Source organism: Schistocerca gregaria, chromosome 2, assembly GCF_023897955.1.
Source record: "Schistocerca gregaria isolate iqSchGreg1 chromosome 2, iqSchGreg1.2, whole genome shotgun sequence".
NCBI lineage: Eukaryota > Metazoa > Arthropoda > Insecta > Orthoptera > Acrididae > Schistocerca > Schistocerca gregaria.
Genome location: NC_064921.1, coordinates 688,349,049 through 688,374,167, shown reverse-complemented (window position 1 = coordinate 688,374,167; position 25,119 = coordinate 688,349,049). Strand labels below are relative to the sequence as shown.

The 25,119-nt window shown below is 40.2% G+C and overlaps 1 protein-coding gene across 1 annotated transcript in view; it reads right to left on the bottom strand.

The window, feature by feature from the left end:
- Positions 1–25,119, bottom strand: part of LOC126334770 (DNA polymerase delta catalytic subunit) — a 152,347-nt gene that overhangs the window by 112,189 nt on the left and 15,039 nt on the right. Inside the window, exon 2 of the mRNA XM_049997351.1 lies at positions 19,703–19,817. Coding sequence (XP_049853308.1) covers positions 19,703–19,817 — 115 coding nt within the window. The remainder of the gene's footprint in view (positions 1–19,702; positions 19,818–25,119) is intronic.

The following is a 25,119-nucleotide window of genomic DNA, read 5'->3' as shown; positions in this document are numbered from 1 at the left end:
GGTGTGTGACTTGTTCAAGTATTATCACTGGGGGGGGGGGGGGGGGTGGATGCAGTGGGGAAGCCAGAGGGCGTTCTGGTGAGATCATCTCCTGGAACTGCAGGTTATGTAGCAAGGTAAGTTGATAGAGGAGCAGGAGCATAAGATCTGTGCCCTTCAGGTGCAGTTGAAAAACGCACAGGAGGAGCTAGATAGGATGAGGAGGGAGAAGGGGGTTGGGGAGAGGGAGCTGGCTGTTGGCAAGAGATCTGCTAGGAGACGAAAATTTTCAGATAGTTTTACTATTGGTGTTTGCAATAGATATGACGAACTGTCAGAGTCTAGTGGAGAGGAATCTCTAGTAGGTGTAGAGGTAGGAAGTATGCAGCAGGCCTCAGCAGTTACGGTGGATAGGACAGATGTAAAGTCGAAGAGGAAGAGGAAGGTTCTGCTGTTAGGTAGTTCTCATGGCAGAGGTGTAGGCCAACAGTTGCAGGAAGTGTTGGGGAGTGAGCACCAGGTCCCCAGCATTGTGAAGCCTAATGCAGGATTGGCTCAGGTGAATGTTAACATAAGGGGGTTATGTAGGAATATTGCTAAAGAGTATCAGGTAGTGATTGTGGTGGGGCTGGTAATAGAATTGATAGGGATGGGGAGTATGACATAGATGGTGACCTAGACAAGATAGCCACTCAGGCTGGCAACACGAATGTGCATTTCGTGGAACTGTTTCAGTGTCACGATCAGCCTCATCTTAATACAGTCATCAGGTGTAATAACATGAGACTTGGGGGTGCTCTGATGACAGAAAGCATGGGTCACATTTCAGTAGTGTCGGTGGAGTCTATCAGAAGGATGGGTTTCACTAGACATGACCTGCACCTCAACAGGTATGGGAAGGGGAGGTTGGCAAAGCTTATAGGTGAAAGCAATAGGTGGGGCTGGTGGGATCACTCATGGGAAAATTCCTGCAGTAGTGGGTGTTAGAGCTGCACCTTTTTTAGATTGGAGTCAGCTGATAGGTATTCGTGCTTAAGGGAAGTTTCTCTAACGAAGGAACCACTTTTGAACAAAGCTTAGGTATCTGAGTAATGAGGTAATTAGTATATTTCATCAAAACATACAGGTATTAGAGATAAAGTTAGTGAACTGCTTATAGATGTTGACTCTGAAATTATTGGTATATCTGAACACTTCCTAAATAAGGAGATAATTCAGAGGCTTCCTTTACCAGGATACAGGTTGGCTGGCAGCTTTTCTAGGAGCTCTTTGCGAAGTGGGGGAGTAGCCATGTATGTGAAAAATGGAATCCCATTTGAGTCAATTGATGTTTCAAAGTACTGCACTGAAAAAGTGTTTGAATGTTGTGCAGGTGTGGTTAAATTTACTGGAGCTAAACTTCTAACTGTTGTTATTTATAGATCCCCAGACTCCGATTTCACAACATTTTTGCTAAAGCAGAGGAGGTTCTTGGTTCACTTTATAGGAAATACAAAACGTTGGTTATATGTGGTGACTTCAATATTAACTGTATAAGTGATTGTGCAAGGAAAAGAATGCTGGTAGACCACCTTAATTCATATAATCTTATGCGAACCGTATTCTTTCCAACGTGAGTGCAAGGGAACAGTAGAACAACCATAGATAACATTTTTGTTCACTCCTCATTACTAGAAGGGCATTCTGTTAGCAAAAAGGTGAATGACCTTTCAGATCATGATGCACAAATTTTAAGTCTAAAAGATTTTTGTGGTGCAACATATGTTAAATATAGTTATCAACTGTTTAGGAAAGATGATCCAGTTGCTGTAGGGACCTTTGTAAAACTTATCAAGGAACAAGAGTGGCAAGATGTTTACAGTACTGATACAGTAAACGTTAAATATAATGCTGTTCTCAAGACTTTTCTCCTGCTCTTTGAAAGTTGCTTTCCGTTAGAATGTACTAGCACAAACAGGCAGCCTGGGTGGCTGACTAGAGGGATAAGAATATCTTGTAGAACAAAGTGGCAGTTATATCAAAACATTAGAAACAGTCAAAATCTAAAGGCAGCAGCCCATCACAAACAGTATTATAAGGTGCTTAAAAATGTTATTAGGAAGGCAAAAAGTAAGTGGCTGGTCTGCAGAGACAGGTTGAGAATATAGAATCAGTGCGTAGTGGGAATATCCGTGTTACTGATAAGTCGCATATATGTACAGTATTTAATAATCACTTTCTGACTATAGCAGGTGAACTAAATAGAAACCTGGTCCCCACAGGGAATCATATAGCGCTCTTAGAAAAAAGTGTTCCGAGACTGTTACCTGAAATGCTCCTCCACGATAGTGACAAGAGGGAGATTGAGTTAATAATTAAATCACTAAAGACCAAGAACTCTCATGGATATCACGAGGTATATAGCAGAATACTGAAGTATTGTTCCATGTATGTTAGCCCAGTACTTAGCCATATCTGTAACTTTTCCTTTAGGAGTGGTCGGTTTCTTGACCGACTAAAGTACTCGGTAGTGAAGCCACTTTATAATAAGGGAGACAGGGATAATGTTGACAACTTTAGACCTATTTCTGTGCCATCGGTGTTTGCTAAAGTTATCGAGAGGGTTGTATATACAAGGTTACTGGAGCATTTAAATTCACATAATTTGCTGTCAAATGTACAGTTTGGTTTTAGAAATGGTTTAACAGCTGAAAATGCTATATTCTCTTTTCTCTGTGAGGCTTTGGACAGATTAAGTAAAAGGTTGCGAACGCTAGGTGTTTTCTTTGATTTAACGAAGGCTTTTGACTGTGTTGACCACAAAATATTACTGCAGAAGTTGGACCATTATGGAGTAAGAAGAGTAGCTTAACAATTGGTTCACCTCTTACTTTAAGAACAGAAAGCAGAAGGTAATTCTCCGCAATATTGAGAATGGTAGTGATGTTCAGTCCCAATGGGCACTGTTAAGTGGGACGTTCCCCAGGGGTCAGTGCTGGGGCCACTGCTGTTTATTATTTATATAAATGATATGACTTCTAGTATCGCAGGCGATTCAAAAATATTTCTGACACCAGCTTGGCAGTGAAGGATCTTGTGTGAAATATTGAAACAGTATCAAATAATGTAGTTCATGAAATAAGTTCGTGGCTTGTAGAAAACAATTTGATGCTAAATCACAGTAAGACTCAGTTTTTACAGTTTCTAACTCACAATTCAACAAGAAACGATGTTTTAATCAGACAGAATGGGCATATTATAAGCGAGACGGAGCAGTTCAAGTTCCTAGGCGTTCGAATAGATAGTAAGCTGTTGTGGAAAGCCCATGTGAAAGATCTTGTTCAGAAACTAAATGCTGCTTTATTTACTGTTAGAACAGTATCTGAAATAAGTGACATTTCAACATGAAAAGTAGTCTACTTCGCATATTTTCATACTCTTATGTCATATGGTATTATTTTTTTGGGGTAATTCTTCTGATTCAAAAAAGGTATTTTTGGCTCAAAAACGGGCTGTTCGAGCTATGTGTGGTGTGGAAGTTCGAGAACCTCTTGTCGACACCTATTCAATAGTCTGGGAATTCTGACGTTGCCCTCACAGTATGTATTTTCTTTAATGTCGTTTGTTGTTAGCAATATTAGCCTATTCCCAAGAGTTAGCACCTTTCACTCAGTTAATACTAGGCAGAAATCAAATCTGCATGTGTAATGCACTTCCTTGACTCTTGTGCAGAAAGGAGTGCAGTATTCTGCTGCATCCATTTTCAATAAGCTACCACAAGAACTCAAAAAATCTTAGCAGTAGCCCAAAGTCTGATAAGTCTAAACTGAAGAGTTTCCTCATGGCTCACTCCTCCTATTCTGTTGAGGAGCTCCTGGAAGAGCTAAAAAATTAAGCAAATTCCATTGTTACATTGTTGATTTTCTTTATTTAAACTTATGACTTGTCGCCTGAATATGTCTTTTATATTTCATTTTATGTTTCTACTATTGTGTTATAATTTCATGTATTGACTTGTTCCATGACCATGGAGATTTCTCCTTAATTTGGTCCCACGGAACAATAAATAAATAAAATAATTAAGGCAAGTATAATTTAAGATATCTTGGCGTCCTCCTCCTGCTCAGCAGAGAGATCCTGGAGTGCAGCGAGACAGTCACTATCTTCATCAAAGTCTTGATGGTCTTGCACAGGGTTTCTTGAGAGACATTCGGCATCTCGGTGCTTTTTTCCGTTTTTGTACACTATGGTAATGTCATACTTGTAGTGCCCACCTGGCGAGTCGTCCTGTTGGATCCTTAAGACATGTCAACCAACAAAGTGAATGATAGCCCTTAACAACTGTGAATGGCCTTCCATAGAGATACTGTCGATATTTTCACATGGCCCAGATCACAGCAAGACATTCTCTTTCCGTAGTTGAGCAGTTTCTCTCAGCTTCTGTAAGTGTCCTAGAAGCATAGCCTATAACCTTCTCTCTAGCATCCGAAATTTGCACTGCAACAGCACTGATCCCATATCCACTGGCATCTGTGTGTAGTTCTGTAGGTGCTCTCTCATCATACAGACCAAGGACTGGGTCAGTCATCAGAGAGTTTCGCAGCACATTGAAAGAATCTTGTTAAGCACCACCCCAGATAAATTTAGCATCAGCTTTTAACAGTTCTTGGAGTGGCTTGGCTTTGATACAAAAGTCTTTGATAAAACAACGGTAATAAGAACATAATCCGAGGAAGCTTCTTACATCTCTAATACATTTAGGAATAGGAAATTCCGTTATAGATCTCACCTTTTCTGGGTCTGGCTGCACCCCTTCATTTGACAAAAGGTATCCAAGTATTTTGATTTCTTTTGCTCCACGGAGACACTTTCTTGGATTAAGTTTCAGTCCGCCTTGTTGGAGACACTTCAGAACAGCCCTCAGTCTTGTTGTATGTTCATCAAATGTCTCTGAGAACACTGTAATGACATCTATATAACAAAGACACATCGTCCACTTCATCTGTTCAAAAGTTGCTGGTGCATTACACAAACCAAACGGCATTACTTTAAACTCATACAAGCCCTCAGGGCCTCAGCCCCTTCAGACAATCTAGTGTATCGCCAATTCGTGGAAGAGGGTAAACGTCCCTTTTAGTTATCTTACTAAGCTTCCTGTAACCAATACAAAAGCGCCAACTGCCATCCTTCTTCCTGCCGAGGACCACTGGTGACGACCATGGGCTCTGTGAAGGCTGAATGTCTTTCTTCATCATTTTCTCTACCTCGACGCAAATTATTTGACGTCCCATTGCTGACACACGGTATGCTCTCTGGCTTACTGGTTGATGGTCTCCAGTGATAATCCGGTGCCTCACCATTGATTTATCTAATTTGCTCTTCACCTGTGGATTGAAGCATTCAGAGAACTCTTGAAGAATGGCAAGTAGGTGAGTTTTGAACTCATGACCCTCCATGCAGCACTTTAGTATCATAACCACTAAACCACAGTGCTACTCAGCTTCTTCTGCGACAATATGGCCATTATTCCATCGTGGATTTTCCATCGTTTTATTCCGTTTGTTGATTTCTTGATAGCAGAATAGGATTTTACATTACTTGGGTAACAGAGTTATAACTCTTGGGCAATAAGTGTCCTCTGAATAATGTAGAGATCTTATTCATGGAAGAGTAGTGTTTATCCTCTGAAAGGTTTCCTACATTTTGTTACTATTTTCTAGCATTGTAGTTTTTTTTATATACGTCATCATCCACACACAGCATTGTAGAGCTTCAGATTTTATCTGCTAGGTCATGGCTCCACAGTCAACATGCTCAAGAGCAGACAGCAGGTGCAGGGCTGTGAGCACTGTGACCCTTCCAACATCACCTGGTATGGAGTGGGGGAGGCATGTGAAGACTTGTCAGGTTACAAGGCAGACACCATGCTTTCCATGAGCTATCTAATTTTGCAATCAGAAACATGTAAGTCACTGTAAATATCGTTGCACGGCTATAAATTTGGGGGGGGGGGGGGGGGGGGGGGGGCGAACAGCTGCCAGGTAGTTTTAATATTAGGCTACATATTTCCAATTTCACTTAATCAGACATTACACGTACAATGATTTTTAATCAGCTCCCACATTAGATTTTTGAGTTTTATATTCGGTGTAATCATTAGTATGCATCATACACATTCATGCTATGGTCTGACACTATGTTTCTCCAATGTGTTTTGTTGGTCTTGGTCTTGAAAACTGTTGCCGACAGAAATACATGCAAACGAACTTTAATATTATGCCTGTGAGCATTTAGTGTGAATAATAAAATCTATCTTGAGGAAAATGCGTGTAGAAATCTAGAATGTTTCTCTTGTTATTAAATTTGTATTTATACTTCCTGTCACATTGTAGATCAATTACATCAAGCTGCACATCAATGTGAAAGTCAACAATCTTAACAATCTTCACTGAACATGTAGAGAGATGAGAGGTTGTAGCTCTTTCACAACCTACATTAAAACCAGAATTGTTCCTTAAGATTAAACTGAAAAGGTGGGTACCATGTGAAGTCAATATGAACGCTGTTTTTCAATGAAGATAATTGTGGAAAGTAAACCAAAGTTAATAAATGTTTGGATGCATTTATCGAGCACTCTTTTATCAAACAACCATTCATGAAAGAACAAAGGTACTTCGCTAAAATTAGTGTAATTTTAGTAGCTCAGGCAAATGGCATACTTATCCAGGTCTTTCTCATTTTCCATTTTGAATCCTTAAATATGGTAAGACGTGTAGTGCCTTTGTAAATTGAGCTTCTGAAAAGTATTCATTGTCTTGTGCCACTTTAAACATTTTGTGAACCTATCATTTTCCGTAAAATGATGAAATTCCTCAATTTGTGGACTGAAATGTGAAGACATTGTCAGTGTTACATAATGCCGACTCGCCATTAGTATTATAAGGCAGCAATGATCCCTATTTCACAGTTGACACTTCTCCCATGCTGTTGTAACCAAAATGTTTATGCAAATTTCCCTCATTACCCATCCCTTGACAATTGCTTCAATTGCGAGCGAGGGTCTTAGGAGGAATGAGTATCCACATCGAAAACCAGTGAGTTGTTCAGCCATATGCTAGTTTACTTATATGTTGATATGATCTTCAGTCCAAAGACTGGTTCAATGCAGGTCTCCATGATACTCTATCCTGTGCAAGCTTCTTCATCTCCCAGTACCTACTGCAACCTACATCCTTCTGAATCTGCATAGTGCAGTCATCTCTTGGTCACCCTTCTATAATTTTTAACCTCCAATACTAAACTGGTGAACCCTTGATGCCTCAGAATGTGCCCTACCAAGTGATCCCTTCTTCTATTCAAGTTGTGCCACAATTTCCTCTTCTCCCCAGTTCTATTCAGTACCTCCTCATTAGATAACCTTCAGCATTCTTCTGTAGCACCACATTTCAAAAGCTTCTATTCTCTTCTTGTCTAAACTATTCATCGTCCACATTTCACTTTCATACATGGCTACACACCACACAAATAGTTTCAGGAAAGACTTCCTGACAAATCTATACTTGATGTTAACAAATTTCTCTTCTTCAGAAATGCTTTCCTTGCCATTTCGTCTACATTTTATATCCTCTCTACTTCGACCAGCATCAGTTATTTTGCTCTACAAATAGCAAAACTCATCTATTACTTTAAGTGTCACATTTCCTTATCTAATTCTGTCAGCATCACCTGATTTAATCAGATTACATTCCATTATCCTTGTTTTGCTTTTGATAATGTTCATCTTATATCCTCCTTTCAAGACACAGTCCATTCCATAAAACTGCTCTTCCAGGTCCTTGGCTGTCTCTAAGAGCTGTGATAAATGATAGTGCTACACCCAATCTTACTTTTATACCTGAAGATTTCCCACCACTGAGAATAATGTACTGTGTCCTATTTGCCAGGAGCTCAACAATCCAATTACAAAGCTGGTCTGCTATTTTATATTCTCAAATTTTTGTTAAGTAAGCAACAGTGGAGAACTGTAATGAATGCCTTTTGGAAATCGAGGAACACAGCATCAAACAGGGCACTACAATTTTCTGCCTTCTGGATCTCATGGGCAAATAGAGCAAGCTGGGTCTCATACGATCTTTGTTTGCAGATTCTCAATGGTCCCCCCCCCCCCCTCCTCCTTTTCTTTTCTTTTTTTTGAGTCATCAGTCTTCTGACTGGTTAAATGCGGCCTGTAATGAATTCCTCTGCTGTGCCAACCTAGTACTTGAAATCTACGTCCTCAATTATTTGCTGTATATACTCAAATCTCCGTCTTCCTCTACAGTTCTCTATAGTATCACTGAAGTCATTCCCTGATGTCTTAACAAATGTCCTATCATTCTGTCCCTTCTCCTTGTCAGTGTTTTCTACACATTCCTTCCCTCTCTGATTCTGCGCAAAACCACCTCATTGCTAACCTACAGAGGAGATTTTAGGTATACAAACACGTTATGATACAAGAACATAAAAAGTGTCCAAAAAATTCTCAAACAAACTGACATTAGTGATCTAAGCTTAAAGTTGTGCGCATCTGTTTGATGATCTTCTTGAAAATGGGAACGACCTTTACTGTATCCAATCACTTTGAAAATTTTGTCCTCTAGCAACATATTTGTGTGTGTGTGTGTGTGTGTGTGTGTGTGTGTGTGTGTGTGAGCACACAAAAAATACTTTGTTCACTCCTTTTGTATGCTTATGTTTAATTTTACCTATGTTTGGAAAAGAGTAATCAAAGTGCTGAAGGAATGTGATTAAGAAAGAGATGAACACTGTCTACTTCACACCACTTCTGAGTGTTTTCCCATAAAGTTTTCACTAAACACCATGACTGAGTCATTTATTGTACACAATTTCTCAGTTCAAAGCAGCAAACTTTATAAACATTTTTCACTGTCAGTATTTGGATGTCGCCACCAGATAAGCCATTTATTGTTAATTTTATCTCAAATTCACTTAAAGTATTTTTCTCTATAAGCATACTCTTCAAACCACTGTGAAGTGCGTGACAGAGCATTGTACCAAATATGTGGGTTCCTCCTCACCATCCTAAATCATATACAGAGAGCTGGGAGAATTCCGCTGTTTGTGCTGTAAATAGTGCTATTTTGTCTTCTTATTCCCTAAGAGAGTGATATACAGGGGCTGAAGAATATCTGTAGAGATTTTTCTCTTAACCCCTTAACTTAGAATCACAATTTATCTCGTTTTTATTATTTTTACAGGAACTAAAAATTGTGGGTATACCCAGGCAACTTAAGAAAAGACCTTTGAAAAAATAAAATCCTGCTTATATCCATTGCAGCACTGATAGTTAAGTGTCCACCACTAGAAAGCATCTGCTACTACCATTTGTAGCCTGGCTATCATGTTCTGGTTGAAGTGTTGCCACTAGATACTGTCTTTACTGTGTGCAGCTTTGGATACTTGACAACAAAATATGCACTTTCAGATTTTCTTCTGTTTTGTTGTTTAGGCAATGCTTTCAAAGATTGATGATAACAGTGATACCAATTTTGACATTTAATTTTATGGCTCAGAAAGTGAAGAATAATGTGCTGTTACTTCATTAGAGACTGAAAGTGATGACATTTCATCAGGTGAGCAACAAATGGTCACCAGTGGTACGAGATAGCTTTGAAAGCTGTCTTCATGTGTCTGTATGTCACATCATTCATTATAGAATGTTTGTCATTAATAAAAAAATATTTTTTTGAATATAATTTGAAAAGTCATTACTAAAGGGGTTAACATTGGTTTCTGACATTTTGTAAGCAGGCTTTCTGTGGGATAATTTACATATATGTTAAAGAGTTGTCGATTCATGTTTTTCAACATTTGTGTGACCATGTCTTGTGAGTCAAACAACCCTGTAACCATTTGTGCTGCCTTGCTTTTGATATGATCAATACCTGCTGTTAGTCATATTTGGTACAGGTCCCACATATCAGTGATATTCTACTATGTGAAACACAAGTGATTTTTAAGCAGCTTCCTTAGTGAACAGACTACATTTTCCCAGAAGTCTGCCACCAGCCTTACCTATTACTAAGTATACATGATCATTCCATTTCATATCCCTCCATATTGCTACACCTAGGTGTTTGTATGAGATAACTGAGTCTAATTTTGAATAACTTATGTTGTAGATGTAGGATACTGTTTTCTCATTTAGGGAAGTACCCACTTTTAAATTTGTGAACATTTAAAATGAAGTGTCAGTCTTTGCACCACTTTGCAATCCTATTAAGATCTAAGTTCTGAATATTTGCACAGCTTCCATCAGACACTACTTCATTATAAACACTTGCATCATCTATGGAAAATCCAAGGTTTCTATTAATATCGCCTGCAAGATCATTAATAATATGACTTGAGCAGCAATTGTCTCAATACCCTTTCCTGCAATAAACCCTACATTGGGAAATAATCCAGAGCCAGATATCAACAACTTTGACCAGTATTTATTATACATTAACATCAGTTTAGTGACTTTGGCAAATAGTCACTTTGCTTTATTTTAAACTTATAGCCTTCCACTATAACTTAATTCAGTCTAATCAGCAAGTATGGAACGTTTACTTATTAGATCCACTACAGTTGAAATGAAAAATAAGGAGTGTTTAAAATAAACAAACTGCTAATGACCAAAATCTATACTAGTGAACTTGATGGATAACAAGTACTCTTAATGAAAATTGACACTGTCACTTGGAATATACTACCTAATTTATTCAAATAAGTTTTTGTTAAAACTGCCACTAAGCAGTCATAATCCAGGGTTTCCACAAGTTTCCCCAAGTGAAATTCCCTGATATTTCCCTGATTTGCAGAACAAATTTTTGCAATGTTCTCTAAAAAATTATGAGATCTCAAGGGTAAGTAAAGACATAAGATGACAAAACAATGTCAGGACTTCTGTATTTCTCTCTTGTGTGAGCAAAAGTCTTAAGTACTAACACCAACATCTTTTGTATTGAACTGTTTCCAGATGGAGAAAACAAGCCCAATGGTATATGATTTTAATTAAGGCCGCTGCTGTTATTTTATTTCAATAAAACAAAACACATCAGGCGACAAATACACACATTTCCTTGGAGTCGCAAGATTTCAAATACCTTTACTGATTTCAGAAATAACCTCAGAAAAAGGAGGCCTCTTGAAAGGAGGATATAAGGCAGGGAAGAATTGCTGGAACCAACACTATAGGTGACCGTCACCAAATATTGGTTCTACTATGTTCACTATTGTCAGTTATTACTCACTGTGTTATGTCCATTATATTACAGGTATTGTGTGATTTTTGTTCAAGAAATATACAAGTATAAAGCACACAAACTGCCAGCGACTGCCAAAATTTTCTTCTTCTTAATGTCTGTATTTTCTAATATATGAACTACTTTCAAAGTGCCAAAATGTACTACAATAAATAAAATGGCTATAAAACTGCACAGAGTACTTGCAGTGAGACAGTCGCAATTCTTGGAATCCATCGACTATGGCCTCTAGCTTACCGAGGAGCACCTCGGTCCTTGGTCCATAGATAAACCATGAAAATCTATCGCATTATGCCACACACAGACTCAGCCTGTGGGCAGTTAGGTGAGACTACACATGATGTGCAGAGCCCACACATTAGTGGGAAATGATGGGCTTCAGTTTGGCAGGCCCAATTCATTAGAGATGCCCGCAAAATGGCTTATGGTTTTAGCTCATCATGGGAATCCACTCGTGTGGCCAGCTATTCACATGTCATAAACAGCATGTTGATATGATGATGATTATTTGGGTTGAGGGAGTGCTTAACATCATGGTCATCAGTGGCATGATGAAAAGTCAGCATGTCAATCTCATGGGTGGGGACAATTGCTGTTCCCACATGTGGAAACTTTTATAATTTATTAATGTCTGCTGTCCTTCCCACCAATTTAGGGATGAGGCCTGACAGTTCACAAAATTTCACCACTCTTGTAACACTGGTATTGGTATCTGCAAGGATGGTGGGCAGAACTCCAGCGAGACTGAGGGTTGCCCTAATGTCATATATAGGACACACATAGCTACAAAGTGCTGACCTGAAAATGGCACACCACGAACTTCACACAGTGGTGGATCCTGCCGCCTGAGAAAGCCATGTGTGAAAGGGCTATGCCTGATGCAGTCTGGTAAGCTGCCTGATGCGCAGTCTGGTAAGCATAACCTCCTTCCAGTGGTGAGGCTGACATGAAGTCCACTAAGCCTTTATGGTCGATTTGAGGGACCACAGTTTGTTGTCTGTCACTCTGTCATCTGCAACCATTCAGTCTCCCACTGACGCATGCGTCAGAAAATGAAATGATGGCATGCAATGGGATGGGACACTGATCGACAGCACTATCCCAACATGCTTCCTTAGCAGCTTTGTCGGTCATGTTGTTGCCCTGTATCCCAATGTGGCCAAGTAACCAGCAAAAGACCACCTCCTTGTCACGGTGTTGGAACTGCTGAATGAGCTGAATCAGTGAGTCTACTGGATACATTTGGTGAAGCACTTGTAGAGAGTCTGAACAGACAAGAAGCCTTGTTCGGTGATGTCCATGAACCCTCTCCGGTGCCATCAGAATGCCATATAACTCCGCATCATAATTTGCAAATTGTTCTGGGAGACACTATAAAAACCCTATCAGGGAAAACAGCAGTACAACCAAGTGCATTCCCCTGCTGGGATCCATCTGTATAAATAACGATAAAACTGTGGTACGTACTCGAAATAGACAAACACAAAGTTGTAAAAACAAAATCTGGAGAACCAGTTACCTTGTACTGTGTCAAGCTTGAAATCACTTTGGGCTTCTGAAGACACGAAGGCGGTAGTGCGTTCCACCCTTGGGCGTGTATTTTGATGCCTGAGAGATCCAGATACTCGAAACAGTCTGTAGCAAGTATACCAAATGGCTTGGTCGCTTGGGGCCTTTGTTTGTAGCTCTTTCAAGTGTGGGAACCAAGTTAATTTAAAGTCAAATAATAAACCCAAAAAGAGCACAGTGTCTTGATCACTTAAAATACTGTCCCCCATTGTGAGCACTGCTTGGTTAAAACTCTGATGAGCTTGGTTAAAATTGACAGGCAGTCCCTCTTAATGGTCACCTGTAGTTGCCTCATCGTTGTCGTAAGATCAGAAGAAGAGTAGAAGACAGCAAAGCTATCCACAAACAAAGATCATTTGACAGGGCTCCTGACTGCAGAGGAAATGCCACTGATAGTGATGGCAAACAATGTGACACTGCCCTGGCGCACCCCATCCTCCTGAGATTAGCAATCAGACATGGCTTCACAATGCGAAAATGAAAATGCTGGTCCTCGAGAAAGGAATGGATCAGAAGTGGCAAGCATCCATGTAGTCCCCATTCATGAAGTTGGCAAAGGACACTGTACCCACAAGTAGTGTCATTTGCTTTTTCGAGGTCAAAAAACACACAAACCAAATGGTTTCGGTGTAAGAAGGACTCCTGTATCACTGTCTCCAGCAGAATTAAGTTGTCAATGGTTGAACGGTAGTGCCTGAAAACGCACTGGGATTAACTCGGGTGTCCTTGGGACTTGAGAAGCAAGACGAGGCGGCGGCTGACCATCGTTCAAGAGTCTTACCCATACAACTGGTAAGGGTGACACTCCTATAACTGTTAGGGGCACTATGGTCCTTGCCTGGTTTTGAGAGTGGAATTAATATTGCCTCCTTTCAAGTCATAGGGTACTGTCCATCAAACCAGATCTGACTGAAACAAGAGGGGAGCTGTCCTTTTGCTTCAGGGCACAGATGACAAGGCATGGCATAATGGATCTCATCAGGTCCTGGAGCAGTGTCTCTGTCGGCAGACAAAGCTGATTCCAGTTCCCACATGGAGAATGAAAGGTTGTAGACTTCCTCATTATGCAAGAAGAAACGGAAGTTCCTCATCTCTGCAGTCCTACTGAATACCTGAACAGCAGGAGCTTGTCTGGATGATGTAGTCACAGTAAAGAAGTGTTCAGCTAAAACGTGAGCCATGTCTTCTGGCGTGTCCACCGAGACCCCATTATTTGACAAGGCCATAAGGGGGACGTGTACTACTCTTGCCAGAAATCCATCTTGTCGATTCCCAAACTTGGGCAGTGGAAGTGGACCGATTAATGGAAGTTGTGAATTCCCTCCAGGAAGCCCTCTTCTGTTCTTTGATCACTCGCCTTGCATGTGCTCTCGCAGACTAGAAGGCAAGAAGATTGTCTGTAGTTGGACAGTGTTTGAAGTTCTGCACAGCTGTTCGTCTGGCCCTGATTGCCAATCGACAGGCATAATTCCCCCAAGGTATAGGCCATTGTCATCTGAGGTGGTTACTAGTCATGGGGATGGACTCTGCGGCAGCCCATTGGATCTCACAAGTGATATGGGCCACAATCCTTTTGTTCACAAATAGCCTGTCGACTGTACTGTAACCAATTTGTCCATTGAATCATCCATCTGCGTGGTCTCCTGCTGGCCACCGTCCTAGCCGGCAGATGGATCCACACTAGGAAGTGGTCACTAGAATGTAAATCTGAAGCCACTTTCCACTGAACTGAGTCCACAATAGCTGGGGAACAAAAACAAAGGTCAATGGCTGAAAAAGCCCTGTAGCTGTTGAAAAGAGTTACCTGACCCGCATTCAGAAGGCAGATATTCTCAGAATGGACGAGTCGCTCGATCATCTGACCCCTGGAGAAAATGGTAGCTTAGCCCCACAGCACATTGTGGGCACTGAAGTCCCCCATAAGGCAGCAGGGATGTGGGAGTTCCTGGAAGAGTTCTGCCAGTGCGTCTGCATCCAAAGCATCATTAGGGGGGAGGTACAAAGAACACACTGTGATAAAGGGTGCGACAGCTTTCACAGCAATTGCTTGCATGGTCGTGGTAAGAGGAACAGGATAGGAGTGGCATCTGTCATTATGGAAAACAGCCACTCCACTTTTAGCCCTGCCTCCAGTAGTAATGTCCTTTATGTATGCCCTGTAATGCAGGTGTGTCAGTTACTTTAAGATGCGTTTCTTGTAAGCAGATGCAGAAAGGTTTCTCCTGGACCAGTAGCTGCAATTCTTCTCAATGTGAGCGATATCCATTCAAATTCCACTGCAACACAGAAATCCCTGTGGAAGCCATTGGTTAGCGATGATTGTTCTTTTCTTTCTCCCTCGGAGACGGTGATTTACAGGGGAGGTCAGGGGGAATGTTAACCATTCCTTGCTCTCTAGTTTCTCTGACTGGAAGTCCATTTCCTCAGGAGCATAGTTCCCTTCAGAAAGAGAGAGAGCTCACCGATCTGAAGATTTAACTACTGCTTTCTTGGACTTAGAACTACTTTTCAAAGTACATTTTTCTTTACTGACAGGAGGAGGTGGTTGCTGGGATGGCTTAGTTGGTTTCTGATGTTGGGTAGAGGTATGTGACTTGGGTGGTAAGCCTATTGTTGACGGCTTCCGAGCAACATCAGTTGCAAGTGCAGCATTTCCCTCACAAATACATCAATATGTGCATGTGCTTGTACTTGAATCTGTGGTCCGAGTTTGTTTGGAGGCATTACACTTAGCGATTGGTGTCTTAAGAGCTGATGAAAAAGAAGTAGCAAAAACCGGTGTTTGCACACTTTTGAAAGCTTTTTTAGCTTCACCTTAGAGTAAGCGTCTCTGTACTTTCAATTCCTTAATTTTCTTTTCGTCATCAAAACCCCACACTTTCTGCTCCATAGTGGGTGATCCCCAGAGCAGTTAACACATTCTGGAGGAAGTGTACAAGAACTGCTGACTTGTGAGCTGAGCCCCCACAATTTCCAGACGTAGCCTACCCATTACATCCCATTGTGGTATGGCCAAATCTTTGACATTTGTAGCACTGCATTGGGTTAGGAACAAACGGGCAAACCTTAAGACAGATATAGCCTAGAAGGATATGTTAAGGTAATTCTGGAGTACTAAACATTAGAATAAATGTTGCCAATTTTTCCAATTTGTCATTGACTCTCCTCATATAATTCTGCACTTCCGCGACACCCATATTTTCCATTGTTCATTTAACTCCGCAGGGTCTAACCCATTATATCGGATCAGGTAACCATGCCCTTACTAAAGTTAAGGGTGATATGCAGCTCAGCCTCGACTGGGTAGTCACCTACGCCCTTACATTCCAGAAGCTTAGATATTTTGTTGGAATTAGCCGTTTCAACAAAAAATGTTCCATTACAAAGTCATCTGACATGTTTCAGAGACACAGCAATACCTTCCAATGCCTTGTGGATACAGAAAGGGGATATCTTCTTAGAGGTTCCCCCCGTTTGCTTGATTACAATGCAAGTGTTATAGCACACTAATGTCCTATTCCTATGATTCTGAGACTGCTTTTCGGGTGACTGACCAACTGAGCTCTCTTTGAGGAGTGGGTGTAGGTACTGCCTGATGGTACACCCGTCCCGTCAGGATTAGTAGTCTGACGAGTTCGTTCCATAGAGATCCCACCAGACACTAGGGAAACAACTGTCAACCCAGGCAGAGGCCTGCATGCCTGAGCAAGCCTTATACAACTTGGGGGGGAGGGGGCAGCAGGTGCCCCAGAATTGCCGGCTAAAGACTATTTTACCTCAACAGCCATTCACCTCATCAGCATGAAGCACACCTTGAGGTGTACCTTCCTCACGGTCTGGGTAGTGAAGCAAAGACCCTCATTCTCCGAAACACACAACATTCCACCATTGCACCGCATGGTGGTCGTTGAAGTATGACCAGAGCTTACGGTGACAGAGGACTGATTGTGCTTACCAGTCCCCAGCTTAGGAACTCTGGGGTTGCCACGCCCTTACTCAGCATACAAATGCTGAGCCCCTCAGGAGTTGATGAGATGAGATGAGATGAGACCGCAGTAATCAATCCACGCAACAGATAACTTGTGCAAATACTCTGAGAATCAGTACTAACGAGGATAGGTAGCAATTCACTGTAAAGATGATCGCTGAGCTGCAGACAGACACACAGAAAAGGCAATCACTCTCTCACAACTAAATTTTCGGCAATAGCCTTTGTCATAAAATGAGAGCGCACACACACACACACACACACACACACACACACACACACACACACACACACACACACACACACACACACACACACAATCACTCAAGACACAACTCGTGCACATGGGGCCGCCTTCTCCAGCCGCTGTGTCAACAATCTATGAGAATCAGATCCAAACAAACCATTCATGCCTCCCTGCTTCTCATCGGCAGCTGCTAACTTAGTGGCAAGAAGTGGTGGCAGCACTGACTGCAAGCTGAGGGGAGTGGTAGAAAGGAGAGAAGCAGGAGTAATGAGGGAGTAGGGAATCGCCGCGCGTACTCAGCTGCATCCAGCCAGTGGTGATGCATGACATCTCAGTAAAAAAAACCATTTCATCTACTGAGATAAATACGGTATTTTTTCAGTGTCTTTTTTTCCAAATTCCCTGATTTCTGTGACACATTTAAAATTCTCTGATTTCTGTGACACATTTGAATATCCCTGATTTCCAAAGCTTGTGGCAACCCTATAATTAGAATTCCACCCAGCTTATTAAAAAAGTAGCAAATATGGCCATAGTATGTATATCTGAGTGCCATAATACAAAGTGGGCAACAAGTACACACAACATCCAACGCATGTGTCATTACACTGCAACAAGCAGTATGTAGCGTGACCATTGTTTAGCGGTCGATAAAAGTTTTTCCAATTATAATTAGATCACTCATGACAATTTTAATAAAAATAGCTCTTTGCTAGAGAAAAGGTCTTATGAAATAAAAAGTCTGAGGTCTGCACTATCTTCTTAACATGATGATTACCTGGTAAGACTTATGATATTTCCTGCTGGCAATGTGAGTATAGTAGCCCTGGTTAATATTTATAACATAAGTTTAAACACTCACGGCATATCACAACTATCACTGGCCAGATAGCTTGCATAATGAACTAATATTAGAGCACATGACCACAATGCCTCAAAGCTCCTTTGAAACAGAAACAGGCAAGTAAGAACTTCACATTACCTTTAAATATTACACGCATTTCACTATTTAAGGCAAAAAATTTTAGGTTAATTTGTCACTTACTGAATACAGGACTACACCATAAAATATTCAACAGTGATTACATCCTTAACTTTGTGAATTTATTGAAAAAGAACTGCAAGAAAGCAAGAAACCATTCGCTAACGCAAGAACCATAAAGCAGTTGACCTGGATGATGGACCAAATAAAAAAATTGAACAAATAACAATCAAATAGCTTGTCCAATTCATTAATAATTGCTTGTGTGAGACGCAGATCCTTGAAGTGTGGAGAAAATCAAAGTAGTTGTCAGACTGACATCTTGGAAAATATCATCCAACCTATTTCACTATGTCATCTTTATAAAGTACTTTAAAGGCTTCTTTTGAACAGTTTGACCCCTGTGACGTTGACACTTTACTACACAGTCAAATGTTATTAGCCGAGTTTCAAGGAATGTGTCATCGTTGGAGAAACCAAGAGAATGGCTTGCTTCAAGGATGTGTCTTTTCCCCTGTATGTTATACATAACCCAATGACCAACCAAGGCCTAACACTTGCAATAGCTTCATACATGCAGACCATCTTGCTCTTGCAACCCAAGCAAAAACTAACTGAACAAATTCTTACAACAGCACTGATCTTTCCATCAGTATTTTGGTAAGGACCATCTGAAATCTAATCCTCAGGAATACAGATCTGTGGCTACCGACTCTGATACAGACAAGCAAATCAATATTAAAAGTTAACTGGGAAGTTTCCAAGGAATGCTGCTTTATGTCTACATATCTTGGCGTCACTTTAGACAGGTCTTTAACATAATGAAGTATCATTGGGAAACTCACTGGTAGTAACTGAGGAGCCAACATAAAGACAGTAGAACCTCTGCCATGTTACTCTGTTACTCTACAGGGGTGTTTGCATTCCCTGTGAGATGTATCTCTGCCCATGCAGAGGAAATGGATGTCACATTGCAGGGAACTGCATGATTGACCACTGGATGTCTAACTGACACCTACAGACAAAGTTTATTGTTTGGCAGGTACTGCACCACCTGATATACATCATAAAGCAGCTGTAGATGTTGAAAGGAAAAAGATAAACTAACTCATTAACACCCTGTCTATGCTCATCAGCTACCAAGATCTAGGTTGAAATCTAGAAGCAGTCCCTCAATTCAACGTCAGCAATAATTATTTCTCCATGTGTTTCCTGAGAACAATTTCAAATGTGGATGAAACCTGCTCAGTGTCTACCACCTGGACTACTTTAGGACCTAGAGATCACTGAACAGGCTAATGTCAAGTGTTTTTAAATCCAGGAACAGCCTTGTCCAATCCATATTTTCCAACAGACCAAAACAATGTGAATTCACAGAACAGAAATGGAATCACTGATGCTGCCATCCATGCCGCCCTGAGGCATGAAGTGATGAAGAGCTGAAGAAAGCTGAAGGTGATGCAGTTGCTTTGTTCAATTATGAACACAGATAATTTTGTTTTCTCTTCTTTTGCTCTATTATGTAACCTATGTAAATTGTTCTTTTAGCAGTATCCTATAATATGGTAGCGTTATTTGGTGCAGAATTTTGTGCAGCTTCTGACTCAAATAAATTAATAAACTTGTAGATATTTGTATATAAATATTACCTGTCCAATGAGTTCTTGGCTGTCAGCTTGTTGTTCAAGTTCCATCTGCTCCATAACAGCCAGCTCTGACTCAAAGCCACTAGGAAAGTCATCTTCGTCTTCATCAGCTGCACCCCTGAAACATTAAAATTATTGTTAAAGGTGTTAATAATCCATCCCAATGGGTTGTCACAGATATTCCATTATGGAGAAACAATTTCTACATGAGCATATGTTCCTCACTGTTATGAAAAATGCTCAAGTCAAAAGAATTGTGACAGACACAAATACATCAACAGACTGAAACACAATTTAAAGATTGGCTATGCATATGCATAATGGGATGAATGTAATGTGAACAGTGCATTAATTTGTTTGGAAGCAAGACAAAACAGCTGTAAGGCTACAATATCTTAAGTTTTACAGGTCAGAAACAGGAAAACATGCAGAGACAAAAATAGGGCAAATAATGGAGGGTATTCAGAGAAAACACAACTGTAAACGTGGAGGTCACAAGAGTTAAAAATCTCAGGCATGTAAATAAGCTTAAAATGGGGGAACATAACGTGTGGAGTGATACAAGGATTGACGTAGAGTCCACTCATTTCTAACCTACATAAATGATCCTCCACTGGCTTTAACGTGAATTTTAACATATGTAATGATTGCTGATGACCCAGACACACTAATCAAGGGTCAAGTTTCAAGCTTAGCAGACACAGTTCAGATGATAGCTAAAAGAACTACAAGTGGCTCACAGCTAGCAGTTTAAGTTTTTATCTTCTGAAGACTCATTTCATGCCATTTTAAGCCTTGAGTGGGCCTGCCTATGTACAAAGTGCGCGAACCTGCTCTATTGTTGTTTTAAAACTAAGAGCCCATACCTATTCCCTCATTATTGCCTCTGCTAATATAGTTATGAATTGTGTTGCCATCCATCCAAATGAGCAGCAGTATTATAAAATGAACAGCAAGCTAGGTGAGAAAAAATTTATGATTTGTGCAACGAATTGCCACAGAATCCTAGCTAGCAGCACAATCCTACAATGAGATAATTGTCTACAAGATAATTAGTAAATGAATAAGCGTTTGGTTGGGATCCAAAGCAACTGCACTGTGTAACGTTCAGAATGGGTCATTACTATGAGGTAACACTTGTACGCAGCAACAAAATGATACAACGAAAGTTTATTCTATAATTATTTGATTAAGCACTGCTTTAGCTCATATAATAAGTTTATTTTATCGATGTTTAATTAAACAAAGACTAAACTTTGATGTTGCTCCCATATGCTTGCTTTTATAATATAAAGATAGCTGTTCTTTACATGTGCACAAAGTACACTGTGTGACTGCTTGTGTTACACAATTCAGCAAGCCCGCTCGAGGGTTAAGCAAAAAATAACAATCTTTTAGCACTAGACATACACATTAGTGATTATACACTGAATGATGCACAGTGTATAAAATTTCTTAGAGTCATGCTGGATAACTGTTTAAAATGAAGTCACTACATGGATAAACTAATCAAGAAGTGCTCTTCAGTGTGCTATGCACTTTTAAGTGTCTCTCACTTTGACCTAAAGACAAGAGTGTTGGAGTATCTTGCAAATTTTCAATCCTTATTCTCTTACTGAACTATTTTTTGGGGCAGTGCACACACATTAGCAGAAGTGAGCAGTAAGACTATTGTCTGAAGTAAATAACTGTACATCTTGTAGATGGCTTTGTAACCATATTGGAATTCTTACATACACTTCCCAATACATTTACTCCTTAATAGCTTTTGTTTCTGATCATAAAAATCAGTTTCAGCAGGACTCCGATACATACAGTCACAAAAATAATCTTCATACAGATTTTGCTTCATTATCCAGGATCCAGAATTGTGTTGTGTACTCTGGTGATAAGACGATAAACTAACTCCGGCCTGGCATAAAGCAAGAAATTGGTAATCACTATGAATTCAAAAGAAAATAGAAAACTTACCTCATTATTTATTCTTCCTACAAATTATCTGAAAAACTAGTTCCGACGATAGAAAAGTTCTGTTAATTTCATGGCAAGGAGCAGAGATTTTTTTATATATGTATAAATACTGTAAACAGGACTCTTTGTTTATATGTCTTTAAGAATATAATCGTAATCAAGTAAATATGAAACTACTAATGACAGATAAACAGCAACTATAAATAAAACAGGGTCACAATGGTTTAGCAGGTAGAGTGCTAGACTCTGGCACTGGAGGTGCCATGTTCTATGCTGGATGGGGTGGTGATTTATGCTCGTTCCAGTCCTTCCAGGATGGCCCCAGGTCCACTCAGCCTTCTATCAAATGAATACCAGGGATCTTTCTGGAGGGGTAAAAGGCGGCCAGCGCACTGAGTTCATCACCTTCTCCCTCCTTGTGCTGCACAAAGAAAGGCTGTGTTCTGTCAATAGCCAGGCCAAAAACATAGCTAGGGCTTGTGGCACAGATTTTACTCTTTTGTGTATAATAAAACAGAGGAGGGAGCAGCTCTTTTACAGTAATAGCTTTCTTATTAATTTCTCAGCAGTATATGGTAGGTCACTGTTAATACTGTAAACGGATAAAGTTTTTACGATGTCTGTCTTATGTATCTACATCTACAGCTTCCGAAAGCCACTATGTGGTATGAGGAAAAGAGTACCTTGTACTAGTCATTTTCCTCTGCTGTTACACCCGCAAACAGAGTGAGGGAAAACCAACTCTCTACATGCCTCTATACAAGCTTTATATCTTACCTTCGTGGCCCTTGCACAAAATGTACACTGGTGGCAGTGAATCATTCTCTAGTCAGCTTCGAATACCAGCTCTCTAAATTTTCTCAAAAGTGCTCTGTGAAAAGAATGTTGTCTCCCCTTCAAGGATTCCTACTTGAGTTCATGAATCATTTCCGTGATACATGTATGTCAATTGAACCTACCAGTAACAAATTTAGTGGCCCACCTCTGAATTGCTTAAATGTCTTCTTTTAAACCATTCTGGTGGGGATTCCTTACAATATAGCAGTTCTCACACTAATCTATGCGCAGTCTCTTTTACAAGTGAATCATACTGCCTAAAATTTGCCCAATGAACCAAAGTCGAACTTTTGCCTTCCTTACTACCGCTCGTAAGTGCTCATTCTTTTCATATTAGTCTGTGATGTTACGTCTAGATATTTAATCAATGTGACTGTGTAAAGCAGTACATTACTACTGCTGTACTCTACCATCACTCATTTCCATTAACTTACATTTTTCTACATTTAAAGCAAACTGCCATTCATCTCACCAACTAGAAATCCCATCTAAGTCTCCTATTACAGTCACTCAACTATGACACCTTCCCATGCACCACAGCATAATCAGCAAGCAGCCACATATTGCTGCTCACCCTGTCTGTCAGATAATTTATGCATATAGGGGATGATAACAGTCTTATCACACTTCCCTGGGGCAATCCAGATGATACTCTTGTCTCTGATGAACACTCACCATCAAGGACAATGTAATGGGTTCTGTTACTTGAGAGGTATTCAAACCACTCATATCTGGAAACCTAGTCTGTATGCTCATACCTTCATTGACTGTCTGCAGTGTGCCACCATGTCAAATGCTTTCTAGAAATCTAGTAATATGGAATCTTCTTGGTCCCCTTCATCCACGGTTCACAGTTTATCTTATCAGAAAATAGCTAATCGCATTTCACATGTATACTTTGACTCATTCCACATGCTTAAACATCTAAGGAAATGATGGATGAATCATACAAGAAAACCCTGTTTTCTATTACATACTTCAGTTTGGAAAGATTTAAAGTTTACAGCTACAATGCTGAAAAGAATCCTACCTTTACAGAGTCATGGAAGGACCGAAGTCTAAGATGTTAAAGATAACCTTAAAGTTATAAGAGTAAACGAATGTGTATGGTCTGTAAACTTTTTCAGAAAGCTCGGTGCACAGCAGTGATTTATACTAAAGACAGTAACTTCTGGAAATAGACTTTCATTTGTAAAACTAGGTATAGCTATTCCCTGCGTAGTCAGCTTTATCATCTAGTATATCACAGCAAAAACTCCTTTTCTTAGGACAACTTTTAAAAGCACTAAATTTGTAAACTCAGTTATCTCAATATTACCATTTTGACTTATGCTCTTCTTCCACCCATGTGTCAAGTGGAAATGTGACCATAAAATTAGACAAACTACAGAACAAGATAACATTTGTACACTAACTCTAGCCTATGAATGAGGTTACTTACCATGAATGTTGCAATGTAAATCAGAATTGTAAAAACTGTCACATTGCTGATGTCATACGTACAGCAATATTGGACGTGGAAGAACTATATAATGATAAAACATTTCTGTAAGTCCTGTGGTTAGTGCTACCTGATAATATTACACCTTAAAGGAAGTCTAATGTAACTCCTCCAGGAGCTCAGAATATATCTGGTTGGTTGATATTTCCTACGAGAGGGTGTGTCTAGATTTAATGAATTTTCTACAGGGCCTGTGAAAGCTACACAATAGTAACTAATTAGTCATTTATTATCCTTTCCTGGCTTTAGACAGGAAATTAATATAAACAGTTTTCAAGTACCCAGAAGTTACCCTTCTGCCTATGTGCACTAAAAAAAGGGCAAAAGAAAATCTGCTATCTTCGCTGTTAAGTGTTACTATATGTTGCAATTGCTCCCTATCATGTTGAGGTAATGTGTCATAAGATATAGATGCAATATCCAGCTTCCTGATGGAGAAAGGGCAATCAAAAGCACAACTACTAATGCTTAGGTCTCAGTTATGAAGTTCTGTTGTCTTTTGTCTTTGGATTATTCCATGTCAAGTCATCCAGGTTATCTCACCCACCATCTCAGATCTGGGTGTGACTTGGCTTATTTGTTCTTTGTATGGAGATAAGTAACCATATCAAATTTTGGAAGTTCTTATATATATGAAAGAAACTTCCACATGGGAAAAATATATTAAAAACAAAGATTCCAAGACTTACCAAGCGGGAAAGCGCCGGCAGACAGGCACATGAACAAAACACACAAACACACACACAGAATTACGAGCTTTCGCAACTGGCAGGTGCTTCGTCAGGAAGGAAGGAAGGAGAGGGAAAAATGAAAGGATGTGGGTTTTAAGGGAGAGGGTAAGGAGTCATTCCAATCCCGGGAGCGGAAAGACTTCCCTTAGGGGAAAAAAAGGACAGGTGTACACACGCACACACACACACACACACACACACACACACACACACACACACACACACACACACACACACACACACACACACACACACAATATGTCTGCTTGTGTCTGTGTATGTGCAGATGGATATGTGTGTGTGTGTGTGTGTGTGTGTGTGTGTGTGTGTGTGTGTGTGTGCGCGCGAGTGTACACCTGTCCTTTTTTTCCCCTAAGGGA